This window comes from Marmota monax, unplaced genomic scaffold, assembly GCF_021218885.2.
Source record: "Marmota monax isolate L192 unplaced genomic scaffold, Marmota_monax_Labrador192_F-V1.1 WCK01_AAM20220418_F8-fsc00024, whole genome shotgun sequence".
Taxonomy (NCBI): Eukaryota; Metazoa; Chordata; class Mammalia; order Rodentia; family Sciuridae; genus Marmota; species Marmota monax.
In genome coordinates this window covers 11,359,347-11,373,516 of record NW_026695224.1, presented here as the reverse complement: position 1 = coordinate 11,373,516, position 14,170 = coordinate 11,359,347, and the positions used below count along the sequence as shown (strand labels likewise).

At 41.7% G+C, this 14,170-nt stretch overlaps 1 protein-coding gene across 2 annotated transcripts in view; it reads left to right on the top strand.

Moving 5' to 3' along the window:
- Positions 1 to 2,218: 2,218 nt before the first annotated feature.
- The window catches only part of Csnk2a2 (casein kinase 2 alpha 2), a 39,799-nt gene continuing 27,847 nt past the window's right edge, over positions 2,219 to 14,170 (top strand). For both annotated transcript variants that reach the window (XM_046434564.1, XM_046434563.2), the window contains exons 1-2: positions 2,219 to 2,369; positions 3,143 to 3,254. In XM_046434564.1, coding sequence (XP_046290520.1) covers positions 2,266 to 2,369; positions 3,143 to 3,254 — 216 coding nt within the window. In that variant the 5' untranslated portion in view covers positions 2,219 to 2,265. The remainder of the gene's footprint in view (positions 2,370 to 3,142; positions 3,255 to 14,170) is intronic.

Here is a 14,170-nt window from a genome sequence, read left to right as displayed (position 1 = left end):
ATATATGACCTATATTCAAATTCCCTCAATAGTGTCCTTCTGTTTGCTGTATTCTTTCTCCCCATCCCCGTGTCTCTTCCCACCTTTTAAAATCCAGAATTGAATCCAGAATCATGCGCTTCACTTAGTCTCTTAGTCTCCATTAATTGGGGTTTGGTTTGGTTTCTATTGTGATACTGATTGTTTTAAAGAGTCCAGGATGCTGGTTTTGTCAAATGTCCCCCAATCTGGATTTGTCTGCTTGTGTCCTACTGATTAGATTCAGGTTGAAGATTCTGGGCAGAATACCACAAGGGTGATGTAGCTCTTCTCACCACAGCACATCAGAGGGCCAGTTGGTTCCTTACTGATGGTAAGTATGATCAGTGGTTAGGGAACTTCTAAGTTCCCCTATGTAACCCCCAAGTCATCTTTGGGATAGCATGGTAACCACTGAAGGCCTCTGGCTGTGGCCAGTGACAGATGAGCCAGTGCTGAGCATCCGGTTCTCATGCTGTTTTTACCTTTAAGGTGAAACTTGAAAAGGAAAAAGGAGTAGGCCTCGGGAAGGTGTTGGTGTCCCCTAGCCAAGCTTGGAAGGTGAAAGGAACTGAAAGGGGTGTGTGCGTGTGATGGTCTTGGGGAAGCAAAAGTGTTAGGAGAAACGCCCTGTCCAATAATAATAGCATAACACTTAGTAATCTTAACACCGAACACTGTTTTGTTTCGCTGTGGTTTACCTTTTTAATTCTTCACACAGCCCTGTGAAGTAGATGCCATTACTGGCTTTATGCTATAAAATCTGCAGCACAAGGTCACACGTTTGTAAGTCCTTGCTCTGAACTACATGAAGGGGGAGGGAGCAAGGTCTCATCTAAAAAAAACAGAATGAACAAGGATTGAAGTAGGAGCACCAGGGCTGGGAGAGGAGGTTCTATTCTAAAAGACCCAGGGTGGGCAAGCAAAACAAATGCAAGGCTCAGAAGAAGAAAGTAAGAGTGTTCAGAACTAGAAGGCAACACCATCACATGGGCCAGTTGGGTTGGCCACCCCATCCTCAGCCATCCCTAACTCCTTGTCTGTCCCTTCAGGCTGGACTGGCAATTCCCGTGCTCTCCCTTCTCCCAAACAAAAACAAAAAGGAAAATTTAAAAAAAAAAAAAAGGATTTTTACAGAGACTCAAAGTATCTCCCTACAAATTACTTCTTAGTTACAAAGGGAAAAATAGTAACTTAATAGTGGAGCAACCTGACCCACTCCAGTTTAACGAAATGACCCAAGAGGACATTCAGAGGGTTCTCAGGGAAGGCTCTGGAAAGGGATTTGAGGGAAGGCTCGGGAAGACTTAGGGAAAGGCAGGCTCTGGATGAAGAGAGAATGGGAGGTCCTGGGGTTGAGGGGGTCTGTGGGAGACAGGGCAGGGTCCAGAGGGGAAGGGAGAGGAAGGAGAAATCGGCAAGTGGGGGAGTTTCTGAGTTATGAGCGAGACATGGGGAGGGATTTGATGAGACCAGCTGGGTGACAGGCGGGTCAGAACAGGGTGGGGATGGGAGGTCTTGCGGGGATGAACCTGGGTGACCACAAGGGCAGGGTGGGGGTGGGCGTCTCCGGGCGCTCCTGAGAGGGCCGCGACTCGAGGGGGATGGCTCCAGGGTCGCGGTCTGCGGGTGGGGGTCCCCGGGGCGAGCGGCCGGTAGGACCCAGTAGGCAACGCTGGCTGGGGCTGGGACTGGGGCTGGGACTGGGGCTGGAGCTCCGCTGGGGCTCTGGGGGCCGGGTCGGGCCGGGGGCGGGGCCGGCGCCACCCTGCGGGTCCCCCCGCGCTGCAGGGGGCGCTGTGGGCCCGGGCGGCCCGGGGCTGGGCGGCGGCCGCTCCTAGTGAGCGCGGCCCCTTTTCCGGGTTTCCTCCGCCTCCTCCTCCTCCTCCTTCTTCTCTGCCGCCGCCGCCGCCGCTGCCCCTTTCCCGGCCGGTGGCTGCCGCTGCCGGTGCCACCGCCGCCGCCTCCTGGGGCCGCGAGCCGAGCGGAGGCCGCCGCGGAGTGCGAGCGCCGCCCGCCCCGCCGCCCCGCCGGCAGCTCCAGGGCCGGGCCGGCTCTGCCGGCGCCCCCCGCGCCCCCTGCCCGCCCGTCCGCCCCCGCGGGCCCGGCCTGGCGCGGCCGCCCGCCGCCGCGCTCCTCCTCCTCCTCCGGCGCCTCGCGGCCCGCCGCCCCTTGCGCCCGCCGCCCCGCGCCCCCCGCCGCGCCGCCGCCCTCTGCGCCCCGCGGCGCCCCCCGGTCCCGCCCGCCATGCCCGGCCCGGCCGCGGGCAGTAGGGCCCGGGTCTACGCCGAGGTGAACAGCCTGAGGAGCCGCGAGTACTGGGACTACGAAGCTCACGTCCCGAGCTGGGGGTAAAGCCGCCGCCCCCCCCGCTCCCCGGCGCAAACCGCACTCGAACCCGGGGGATCCGCCTCTCCGCCGGCTCCTCGGTGGGCCGGCGCCGCCTCGGGTCTGGGGTGGGAGGCACAGACCCCCCTCTCGCACATGTCCTCTTCCTCTTCCCTGCCCACCTCCCCAGCCCTGTATCCCGGCTTTGCACACCGCTCGTCTCCAGAGATTTGCTGCTGCTGCTGCTTTTTTTTGCTTTGTGGGGGTGCGGGGGGTCGAGGAGAAGTGTAGGGTCCAGGGACCAGACCCTGGGAGTGAGGGAGCAGTTCCTCCTCCTCCTCACACTTTTGGGTTTCTATTGGGGTGGGAAGTCAACAGCTGTCCCCTTGAGCTATTAAAATTCGCTGCCTTTTTAGTTTTCTGAAATGAGGCTGGGTGGGAGGAAAATTTTTAAAGACGTCCAGATTCACTGTCTGCCTTAAGGATGTAGAATAGGCAGGTGCTGGTGGAGCCACGGGAAGAGCGGGCACCCTCTGGGCCTCCAGGTGGATGCTTTACTTGACACCCTAGATTGGCTCAGTGCTGTCTTCCTGCTCCCATCTCCTCGTTGGGAGCTCTGCAGAATGAAGGGAGCCAGGTTTATGCCGTGGCTTTCATTTAGGGAATGAATTGTGGCATGATATATGGACACTTCCAAATGTTTGATTAGTGGAAACATTTAGACTGGGTGTACAGTGGGCATAGGGTTAGTTAATCCCAAATCCTGGCATTTATTTGTGTCTCTTGCCTTCCACAGTAATCAAGATGATTACCAGCTTGTTCGGAAACTTGGTCGTGGGAAGTATAGTGAAGTATTTGAGGCCATCAACATCACCAACAATGAAAGAGTGGTTGTAAAAATTCTCAAGGTGAGTGTCTTACGAGTGGCATTGCAAATATTTTTTTTTCCACAGGTCAAAAGGACATAAGCTGCTCTTGCCACCTTCTAGAATGAGCAGTGCAAACTATTTTATGTATCTTTTGTCGGATGTCACTCCTTTCCTCCTCCCACCCCATTTTCCTGTGAACTTTTGAGAAAATATGCAGACTAATCTCAAATCCGAGCTGTTAGCTCAGGAACATCCTTGTTCTGAAGTATAAATTAGGGATTCCCAAAACTAATTCCAAAATGGTTATTTGTCCCAAAATAAATAGGTATTCAAAGGAAAGAAAGTCTTTTAATGGGAGATTTCCATCAATCCAAAGGCTCTGTGATTTTTGTGTTTGTTACTTTTGGTTCTGAGTTATTCCAGAAAAAAAGTTGTTAAAAACTAGAGTGGCTTCAGAGATAACTTTGAAGTCCAAATAAAAGGAGACTCCTTCAGTGAATTATCACTTATTTCTTCTTCTTTGGTAATAAAGTTTCAGGTGGAATGGATAGTTAGCCATTCGTGCGGGGGGGAATCTTATTAGGAAGCCAGTTAGCCGTTGTTTATTATCAGCTAGTAAAAGTAAAATTTGGAGCAACAGAAGACTGCAGTTCTAATCACTAAAATGAGAATTGGAACAAAAACTGTCCTAATGTCCGTTTTAGCAGTTTGATGACATGTCTTTTGTTATCTTTCAGATTAAGCATGATCTTAGTAAGCATCAAGAAATAGGTAAATTTTCCTTCAGGTAACTGATTGTGAGGTTTGATAATGTTTTATAGGGTATACTAAAAAGCAATACTTAGACTCTGATGGGTCCTCATTTTTGCCAGATTATTTAATGTATGTACATGTCATTTAGTGAAAGATCAAGAAGACTGAAGGGTACTCTTACATGTACTTGATTTCCATTGTGACGCCTTTTGAGAGGTTCTGTGGAGTAAGAATATGGGATTGAAAAGTTGCTCTTGTGTGTTGGGGCAGCTGTATAATATGAGGGGTCAAGTTTATGCACTCTGTCAATCTCTAGGGCCATCACTAAGCCCATCCAAGTCTAGTGATGATAAATGTTTCCTTTAGTCACATTGTCCAAGGAAGCCATGATTCTTTTATGTATATAAGCATAAATGTTTTTAATATAAGCTGCTTCCAATCGTGAGCAAACATAAATTGAAGTTAGGACACAATCCACATCCCACTGCTGTACATTCAGAAGAATGAATAAAGCAATTCGAGAAAAATGCATAAACTTTTGTGCAATGGCAACATTTTAAATGTAAGTGTGCAGTCTCCTGTGGACTTTGTTGAAAAGAACAGCATTCAGGCACGTGTTTAAATACCAGTGTGTTCATTTAGGAAAGCATCACATTGCTCTTCAGTCATCCTTGTAAGAAACTGCCCTGACATTACATTGAAATGACCCTTGACTAGAACTCTTCTTGCCTATTTCTTCATGTCTCTTACTGCTCATTTCAACATTGAATTGTAGGATCTTTTTCTTTTCTTTTTCAGTGCTAGGGATTGAAATCGGGGCCTTCCATATGCTGGGCAAATACTCTACCACTGAACTACACTCAGTGGCCCCCTACCCCCCGCTTTTTAAAATATTTATTTTTTTAGTTGTAGTTGGACACAATATGTTATTTTACTTATTTACTTTTATGTGGTACTTAGGATTGAACCCAGGGTCTCACCTGTGCTAGGGGAGTGTTCTACCTCTGAGCCACAACCCCAGACCCCCTTTTTTAAAATTTTGAGACAGGGTCTCTAAGTTGCTGAGGCTGATTTCAAACCTGTGATCCTCCTATCTCAGCCTCCTGAGCTGCTGGCATTATCAACCTGTGCCACTGTGCCTGGCTTTTTTTTTTTTTTTTTTTTTTTGAGACAAGGTCTCACTAAGTTGCCCAAGTTGGCCTTGAATTTGCGATGTCCTGCCTCCTGAGTAGCTGATATTACAGGTGTATGCCACTGTGCTCAGCAGATCTTATAAGTTCCACTGTCCTAAAATGAGACTTAGAAGTTGCCTTTGATGATTTGGTTAGTGAAATGTTTTTGTTTCTTTCCTTGATACGACCTGAATCACCATGTTTCCACTGGTGAAAACTAGACTTCTTTATGTTTTTCAAAGCCCTGTGGCATTTCTATCCAGGTTCTATTCCTATTTGAAGGATAGGGTAAGAAACCACTAATGGTATTATTGTGGTTTTGTTACTAAAATAGGTTCAAAGTAGTATTATATTTTGGGTACTGGTACTGGGAATTGAACCCAGTGTGTTTTATCACTGTGCTACATCTCCAGCCCTTTTTATTTATTTTATTTTTTATTTTTGAGGGGATGCTGGAATTGAACTCAGAGACACTCAATCACTGAGCCACTTCCCCAGCCCTTTTTTGTGTTTTATTTAGAGACAGGGTCTCAGCTCCTCACCATTATTGAGGCTGGCTTTGAACTCGGGATCCTCCTGCTTCAGCCTCCCGAGCCGCTGGGATTACAAGTGTGCGCCACCAAGCCAAACATCCTTTTTATTTTTAATTTTGAGATAGGGTCTCATTTAAATTTCTTAGGACCTCACTAAGCTGGCCTCAGACTTGTGATCCTCCTACCTCAGCCTCCTGCATTCATGTACCACTGCACTTGACTAAAAGAACATGGTCTTTATCTGAGGTTATATTCCCTTACTCAAATAAGTTCAAGTTATGACTAATATCTACCATTGTGGTGTTTGGTTATAGGAAATTAAGTCATTAGCGGAGTATAAGCTCCTCAGTTTGGAATATAGAAAAGGCTTCCATTTCATATACCCTGGTTGTTTTTCAGCTGCAGAAGGAACTTAGTGTATTAAAGTTCATGGAGTAACCGAGACAAAGGGTACATTCCTTCAAGGACAGGATGTCTTTTCCAGTAAATACCATTTTATAACAGTCTTTCCATTTATGAGAATGATTGGATTCTGAGTGATCACCGAGAAATTTTATTTCATTTAATTTGCATCTGAGATTTCTAAGTATTTTGTTGATCAAAATGTATTCAAGCTATTAAGAGATTTTGTGAATTTAGGAACTGGTGAGGAAAATTTTACAGGCTATCCTCAAGTGGTATATTCACAGGCTAAAATCTTAAAACTTCCTAATCAGTAAAAAGGTTGTATATTTTTCTGACAAGAGTTTGTTTTGGGAATGGTAAGGATCTATAGAGCAGAGCAGAAAGCTCTGTGTCAAAAGTTTTATATTTTAATTTACTTCAGTGTCAAAAGTTTCATATTTTAATTCTGAAAAATCTATTCCTCAGTTCCTCTGTAATGTAATACCACTTAGAAAGCTATACACAGGCTGTGTGCGATGGCGCACGCCTGTGATCCCAGGGCTTTGGAGGCTGAGACAGGAGGGTTGTGAGTTCAAATCCAGCCTCAGCAATGGTGAGGCATTAAGCAACTCATGAGACCCTGTCTCTAAGTAAAATACAAAATAGGGGGCTGGGAATGTGGCTCAGTGGTCTAGTGCCCCGAGTTAATTCCCTGGCACCAAAAAAAAAAAAAAAAAGCTATCCACAGAAATGAAAACATTTAACCATTTTAGATAAATTTTAGCATTTTGTGGGTACTACCTGTATGTATGGATTTTCGAGCTTCTTGGGGTCTTTGGGATCTTTCAAATTAAACTGCTATTTGGTGAATAGTAGTCAAGAACAACACCATTGTATAGCTTTTTGAGCCAGTGCTACAATGACATGAAAATTCCCATATAATGCTTCCTTTTAATAGTATTATTTTATAACAGCTGGGCTATCCGTTTTTTTCCACAGAAATTAATTCTTGAAGTTAAAACAGAGAATGGTGGGATTAAAATGTTTTTTAAACATGTTTGCTGTATTTACAAATTCTTAAAAATTTTGTGTTGTCAGGAGGTAGCATTGATACAGATCTTTGATGACTTTATGGCGACTGGCAGTCTTTATGTTATATCCAAAGGATGTTTTCTACATACTGATATATTGCTTCCTTCTTTATTTCTGCTTTTTTTCAGAGGTAGGGTTTTTACCCTTCGTTTGGGTATGTGTACATGTATCTTCCTAAAGCAACACATTAGTGGTATTTACATTTTTTGTGAATTCTAGTTTTCACAAATGTCTCATGGTATCAAGAGTTAAACAGTATTATTAAAATATAGTAACATTAAAAATTGTGTGTGGACTAGTCAGTGCTGTTTCTAACATTGGGGTTAAAATGGGTTTCAGATGGAAAGTGTAGTTATCCTTTGTCAAACAGAATCACAGGGTATAGGAGCTTATAAGCGATTAGAACCCTAGTCTGTCTTTTATAGATAAACTAGGACCTAAAGAAAGGATGTGACGTGATCAAAGTTGCATATTAGTGGGTAGAGGCACTAGGTGTAGAACTCTGCATACCTGTCATTTAGTCTTGGTAGATCTGAGGAATACAGAACATTTGCTGAATATTTGATTTCTTGATGTATTGAAGTGTACTGGAAGGATTGGAGAATACTCACTAAAATCAAATGAAATTATCTCTAATTAATTTTTGGAGTTATTCTTCTAAGTATTTGACTTTGGTGGGTTGCTAGTTGAAGTGACAAATAGATGCAAACCCAGAGAGTTGTAGGCAGAGGGTCTCTATGATTAGCATCCCCAGCAACAAGTTTAATATGTAAGGGAAATACTATTTTACTTTCTTCATTTGAAGCCTCAGTGAGCATTATTTTTATGCTTTTTAACCCATTCAGTTTCTCCATGTCTCATTATCACTTGTCAGATTTTGTGGGGTTACAGTTTTATCCTTTTAATATATTAGAGCTTATTTGAAAGTGAATACGTGTGAAAAGAAAATCTTTTTGGGGGGTGGGGGGATACCAAGGATTGAACTCGGGCACTCAACCACTGAGTCATATCCCCAGCCCTATTTTGTATTTTATTTAGAGACTGGCATCTCCCTGAGTTGCTTAGCACCTTGCTATTGCTGAGGCTGGCTTTGAACTTGTAATCCTCCTATCTCAAGCCTCCTGAGCCACCGGATTTACAGGCTACCACACCCAGCAAAAGAATATCTTGATAGAGAGTATTCATTCCTATGTGTGGAGCAGGCCTCTAGATAATCTTTAGATCCTAATTTTAGGATCTGCCATCTCATAATCTGGGTGGTATAGTATAAGACATGTTATACAAGGAAGGTAGAAGACTTGAACTAGTTTCTTCATACCCTTTGGCTGTTTTCTCATCTGTAAGAAAGGCAAATCATGAAATATAGATAAATGAGTAGGTAGATGATAGTGTTTTAATAATCCACAAAATATTTTTCTTTCCTGAGAGAATCTGGCCCAGGAAGTTGATTGCCCAAACTCAGATGTCATCTCAAATACTCAGAAACTGATGTTGAACAATTTAAATTCTTTGTGCCTCAGTGTCCTTTGAACAAACTATGTTAAATAGTACTCTTGCCAGAGGTTTGGATTTGCTGAAGACAGTGATGCATTGAGAGCAGTATAGTATGGTTTGTAATAACAGCATTACAGTTGGACCAAGTGAACGGTTTAAGAGGCAGAAACAATAGTAGTAAGGGTTGTAACATTCACTTGATGAGATTAAGCTGCCTTCCCCCTCACCTCTAATTTTTTAATTGGGGTAACATGCATATAGAATGTGCCATACTTAAAATGTACCCATTTTAAGTCAGAATGCATTCATAATGTTGTGTAACCATTACCACCACCCATCTATGTAACTTTTCATCTTACAAAATTAAAATTGCTCATTCAACAGTAACTGTCCAGTCCTCCCTCTTCCCAGTTACTGAAATGACCATTCTACTTTTGGTCTCTATGATTTTGAGTGTCCTGAGTACTTCATGTAAGTAGAATCATTAAGGGTCTTTTTGTGGCTGACTTATTTCACTTAGCATGATTTCCCCCAAGTTCATCCATGTTGTAGCACATGTCAGAAGGTCTTTCCTTTTAAGCCTGAATAATATCCCATTGTATGTATATATCACATTTATCTGTTTGACCATCAACAGACACTTGGGCTACTTCCACATTTTAGCTATTATGAATAACGCTGCTTTGAAAATGGGTGTATGAGTACCGCTTTTGGAATTGCTGGATCAGAAGGTAATTCTATTTTTAATTTTTTGAGGAATTTTCCGCGGTGGCTATTCCTTCCCAATAGCAGTGTACAGAGGCTCCTCTTCTCCACGTGCTCACCAACACTTGTTACTTTCTGGTTTTTATAATAGCCATCCTAATGGTGTGAGATGATATCTCATTGTCATTTTGATTTTATGCCTTTCCTTTTTAAATTAACAAAAAATATTTTTTAATCCTAAAAATAAATAGTTACCCTTAAGCAATTGATAATGTAATGATAATGATGAGACTTGAAAAAATAGTGAAGAAATTGCTGTGAATGATATTTATTGCTCGAATGATATTTATATTTAGGTCAAGTGCAGTGGGTTTCAGAGATGCTACCAAGATAATAAAACAAGTGCCATCATCCAGGCTGAACTTTGTTCCTTACTTCATCCTTCTTCATTCTTAGCAACCATTATCAATGGTAATTGTTTGATGCAGGTGATAAACTTAATATCTAGTAGGGTCTTCTTTGGTTTGATCTAGAATAAGTAACCCAGTTTTGGAAGTTATAGGTTATTTTTCCTGTCTTGAATTTATCAATCCAAGAAATAAGTTTAAGTGGGATTTTTTTGCCTGTTAATATTTGGAATTTATTGAGGTCACAATTCTTATACTTTTCAAATGTAAGTTTGCAAATTAATTTGTAATTAAATGCTAGTAATTGAAATCTTTCTCAAATCTGCCTTTAAGAGAAAAAGAAAAGCCAGTTGTGGTGGCGCATGCCTATGATTCCAGCAACTCCTCAAGAGACTGAGGCAAGAGGATTGCAAGTTCCGAACCAGCCTCAGCAACTTAAACCCTGTCTCAAAATAAAATATGAAAAAGGGCTGGGGGGTGTGACTCAGTGGTTAAGTGCAAAAAAAAAAAAAAAAGAAAGAGAGCCAGGAGCAGTGGTGTGCATGCCTGTAATCCCAGCTACTCAGGAAGCTGCAGCAGAGGATCACAAGTTCAGAGTCAGCCTCAGCAACTTAACAAGGCCCTAGCAACTTAGTGAGAACTTGTCTCAAAATTTTAAAAAAGGCTGAGGATGTGGCTCATTGGTTAAATGTTCACTCTCTTGTACCAAAAAAAAAAAAAAAAGAAGAAGAAGAAGAAAAGGGAAAAAAGAACTAGGTAAATAAATGGGGCAGATTACAGATTTTGCCAACTCTTATCTTTCTAAGCAGACTGGCACTAAATTTATATTTTGTTTCAACGTTTTTGGATATCAGAAAGGAAAAAGTTCTCCCAAATAGCAAGAGCTGATCATCACTTTGGTAGAAACCTTCTGGAAGACTCCTTCCTTCTTTCCTTTCTCTTTTTCCTCTTCTTCCTTCCTTCCTTTTTAAATTTCCAGAGCGCATGCACAGAAAATTTTAAGTGTTTCTTTCCCTTTAAATATTTCCTATAAATGCCAAAATTTATTTATTTCTGAAACTTGATTTGCTACTTTAATTTCTTTTTTAACTTTTTAAAAATATTTTTATTTATTTTTATGTGGTGCTGAGGATCGAACCCAGTGCCTCACATGTGCGAGGCAAGCACTCTACCACTGAGCCATAGCCCCAGCCCTTCTCTTTTTAACTTTTTGCTGCTTTAATGGACTTCGAGATTTTTTTGGGGGGGATGGGGTGGTTTTGTTTGTTTATTTTATAGTACCAGGGATTGAACCCAGGAATGCTTAACACTGAACCACATCTCTAGCCCTTATTTATTTGTTTATTTGTTTGTTTGTTTGTTTTGAGACAGGGCCTTGCTAAGTTGAGGCTGGCTTTGAACTTGAGATCCTCCTGCCTTAGCATTTTCTGTGCATGGGATTACAGGCATGCACCAGTATATCCATCTGGATTTTGGGTTTAATAAAAAAAAATAGAGGGATTTGGAAAATAGCTAAGCTAATTCAGTTTGAATATTTTCAACAGGTATTCTCTGAACTGAAGTAAATGAACCCTATGAGAGACTTTTTGTGTAGCATACAAGATGAAATCATGAGATCTTTGTGGAAATCATGTGGTTTCTGCATTTTGTGTAACTGGTAGTGAATGGGTGTAAACTCTAGACAGGAGAGTCAAAGCATCTTTATTTCTTTGAAACTTAGAATTTATCTTTTTTGGGGGATGTTAATGAGCCTCTCATAAATTCTGACTTTTTCTCTCTGATTCCATTTGTAGAATTAAAATGGTCTCTTTCACTCCATCTGACTTTCTCAGGTTTGGAAATAAACTGAGGCTAAAGAGAGCTGTCTGGAGCTTGTTCTTTTTTTTTTTTTTTTAATTTTTTTAGTTGTTGATAGACCTTATTTATTTATATGTGGTGCTGAGAATTGAACCCAGTGCCTCACACATGCCAGGCAAGTGCACTACCGCTGAGTCACAGCCACAGCCCTGGAGCTTGTTCTTGATGGGTTGGAGGGAATGTCCTGGGCTGCAGGTCACTTTCCTTTTTGTAACTCTTTGATCTTTTGTCAGCATATGAGGACTCTTAACTGCTGTACTCAATTATGCCACTTTAGAATTGCCCTGCTATTCTCAATCTCTAATTTGGATAGTTTTTGGACAAGTGACATTTGGCAACAAAATATGCTTCAGTTGCTCTGAGTTGCCTTTAGATATGTTGAAGGATAGCTTGATCTTAACCTGGTTGTCCAGGAACTATGCACCTGCCTGACCTGTTGCTGAGTAACAGGAGAGAGTGGAGGGCTTTATGTGGGCAGCATCATAAAGATAACTTATTTAGTGAATTACCCTGTGAGGAGTTAAGGATGCTCTTAGTAGAAGAAGAGGTTGCTTATTGTAAACAGGCTTCTGGCTGTGGGTCTTTTTCCCCCTAGAGTTGTGGATGACAACTCTAGAATTTTCTCACATTGAAAGTTATTTAATACAGTGGTAGCATTGGCTGATTTTATACATACAAGATAGCCAACTTTTATTTTTCCTTTAATTTCGTGATATAATTTTAGACTTTAAGAAAAGTTACAAGTATTTCCATATACCTTTCATTTAGTTCCTCAAATGTTAATGCTTTATCCTTCTTTGTTTTCATATACATACCATGTATTTGCATGTTATGTACATACAGACACATATTTAGTTTTTCTGAAGTGCTTGAGAGTAAATTGTAGCCATCCCTTTGTAGCCATCCTAACTACTTCGGCATGTGTTTCCTTAAAGACAAAGACAATTTCTTACCCATGCTTCCATGCTCAGAAATCGGAAGTTAACATTAATTCAGTGCTTATAGCTAATCTATAGCCTTTGTTCACATTTGCAGTTGTGCCTATAATGTTCTTTATAACAAAGAAAATCTCAGATCATGTGTTACATTCAGTTGTCACATCTTTCATATCTGGAAACTGTTGCTCAGTCCATATTGTGACATTGGCATTTTTGAAGCTTATAGGCTAGTTATTATGTAATATGTCCTTCCCTGGTTGGCTTTGTTTTTGTTTTAAATCAAATTGTGTAGTACTTCATTTTCTGAAAACAATGAAGTTCATAATTATGAAAAGGAGACTAAGGAGTAAAGTGCCTAAGTGGAGATGGGGCCAGGGACACAGCAGCCAGACCTGCTGTACTGGGAACCCTGGCAAAGTAGACAGTGACATTGTCTTTCACAGCTGACTTGCAAGGATGCAGCTAGAGTACAGGTGCTCTGTTTCACAGTCTTCTCCTTTCCTCTTTTAATTGTTGAGAGCTGTGTGTCAGGGACCAACAAAAGATAATGGTCTTCTCAGCAACATAGCAAGGCCCTGTCTCAAAATAAAAAACTTTAAAAAGGACTAGGGATATGGCTCAATGAACTAACGCCCCTGGGTTCAAGTATGGTTAAAAAAAAAAAAAAAAAATGATGATCTCTGGTATATGGTTGTGTTACTGTTCCCTGAACCCCTGCAACAGCTTTTGAGTTCTTGTTTTAACATTTCATACCAGACCCCACTGGCCTCTTGTTACCTATGCTATTGTAACAGTGTTTCAGCGATACAAAACTCCTTTTCCCCTTAGGTTTTTTTTCTCCCTCAGCCACTCTGGAGTACAACAAAAACACAGCATGGAATACTGTGGCATACAGAATCAGACCCCCAGATTTGATTCCTGGCCCCCCTCTACTGTTAGCTGTGACCTCTACTCTGCTGACTCTACTGCATAGAGGTTTTATGAGGATTATATTTACTACTGCCTAATAATTTGAAAATAATGGTGGTAACAGTGCTTACTATATGCCAATCACTGTTCTAAGTGCCTTGTAAAGCTTACTTGATTGAGATACCCTTATTTTTTCAGAGCTGCTTTTAATCTTCAAATTCTTTGGTCCATGTAAGACAGGAAATGGTATGTGTAATGAGAGTATTTCTAATTAATGTCTTTGATTTTTCTATCTAGCTGTTTGATAGCTTAGCAGATAGTAGAGGTTTTCAATCACTACTTATCCAATCAGTTTTCTCCTTTGCTGATCCAACATATTTCTTTAGGAATAGAATCTGTTGGGAAATTTTACAGGCTCTGCTGATTTCAGATTCTAGATATTAAGGAAATGGGAGTGGCAACAGGAAATGGGAGCCAGCAGCTGGGAAACAAGTTTGTAACTTGATGTCAGTGAACTGGTCTTCATTCCTGGAAGTCAAAATTACATGTAACTCATTGGAAGAGCACCCCATTTTGTTTCAGTTTTTCCATTTGTACATCCTTGATATGCAGCTGTTCAGAGCTTGAATACTTTCCATTTGACAGTTATCTAGTAAACATTTTATTTTTTGAAGTGTGACATGGGTGTTCAAAAATTTTAAGTGCCTTAGA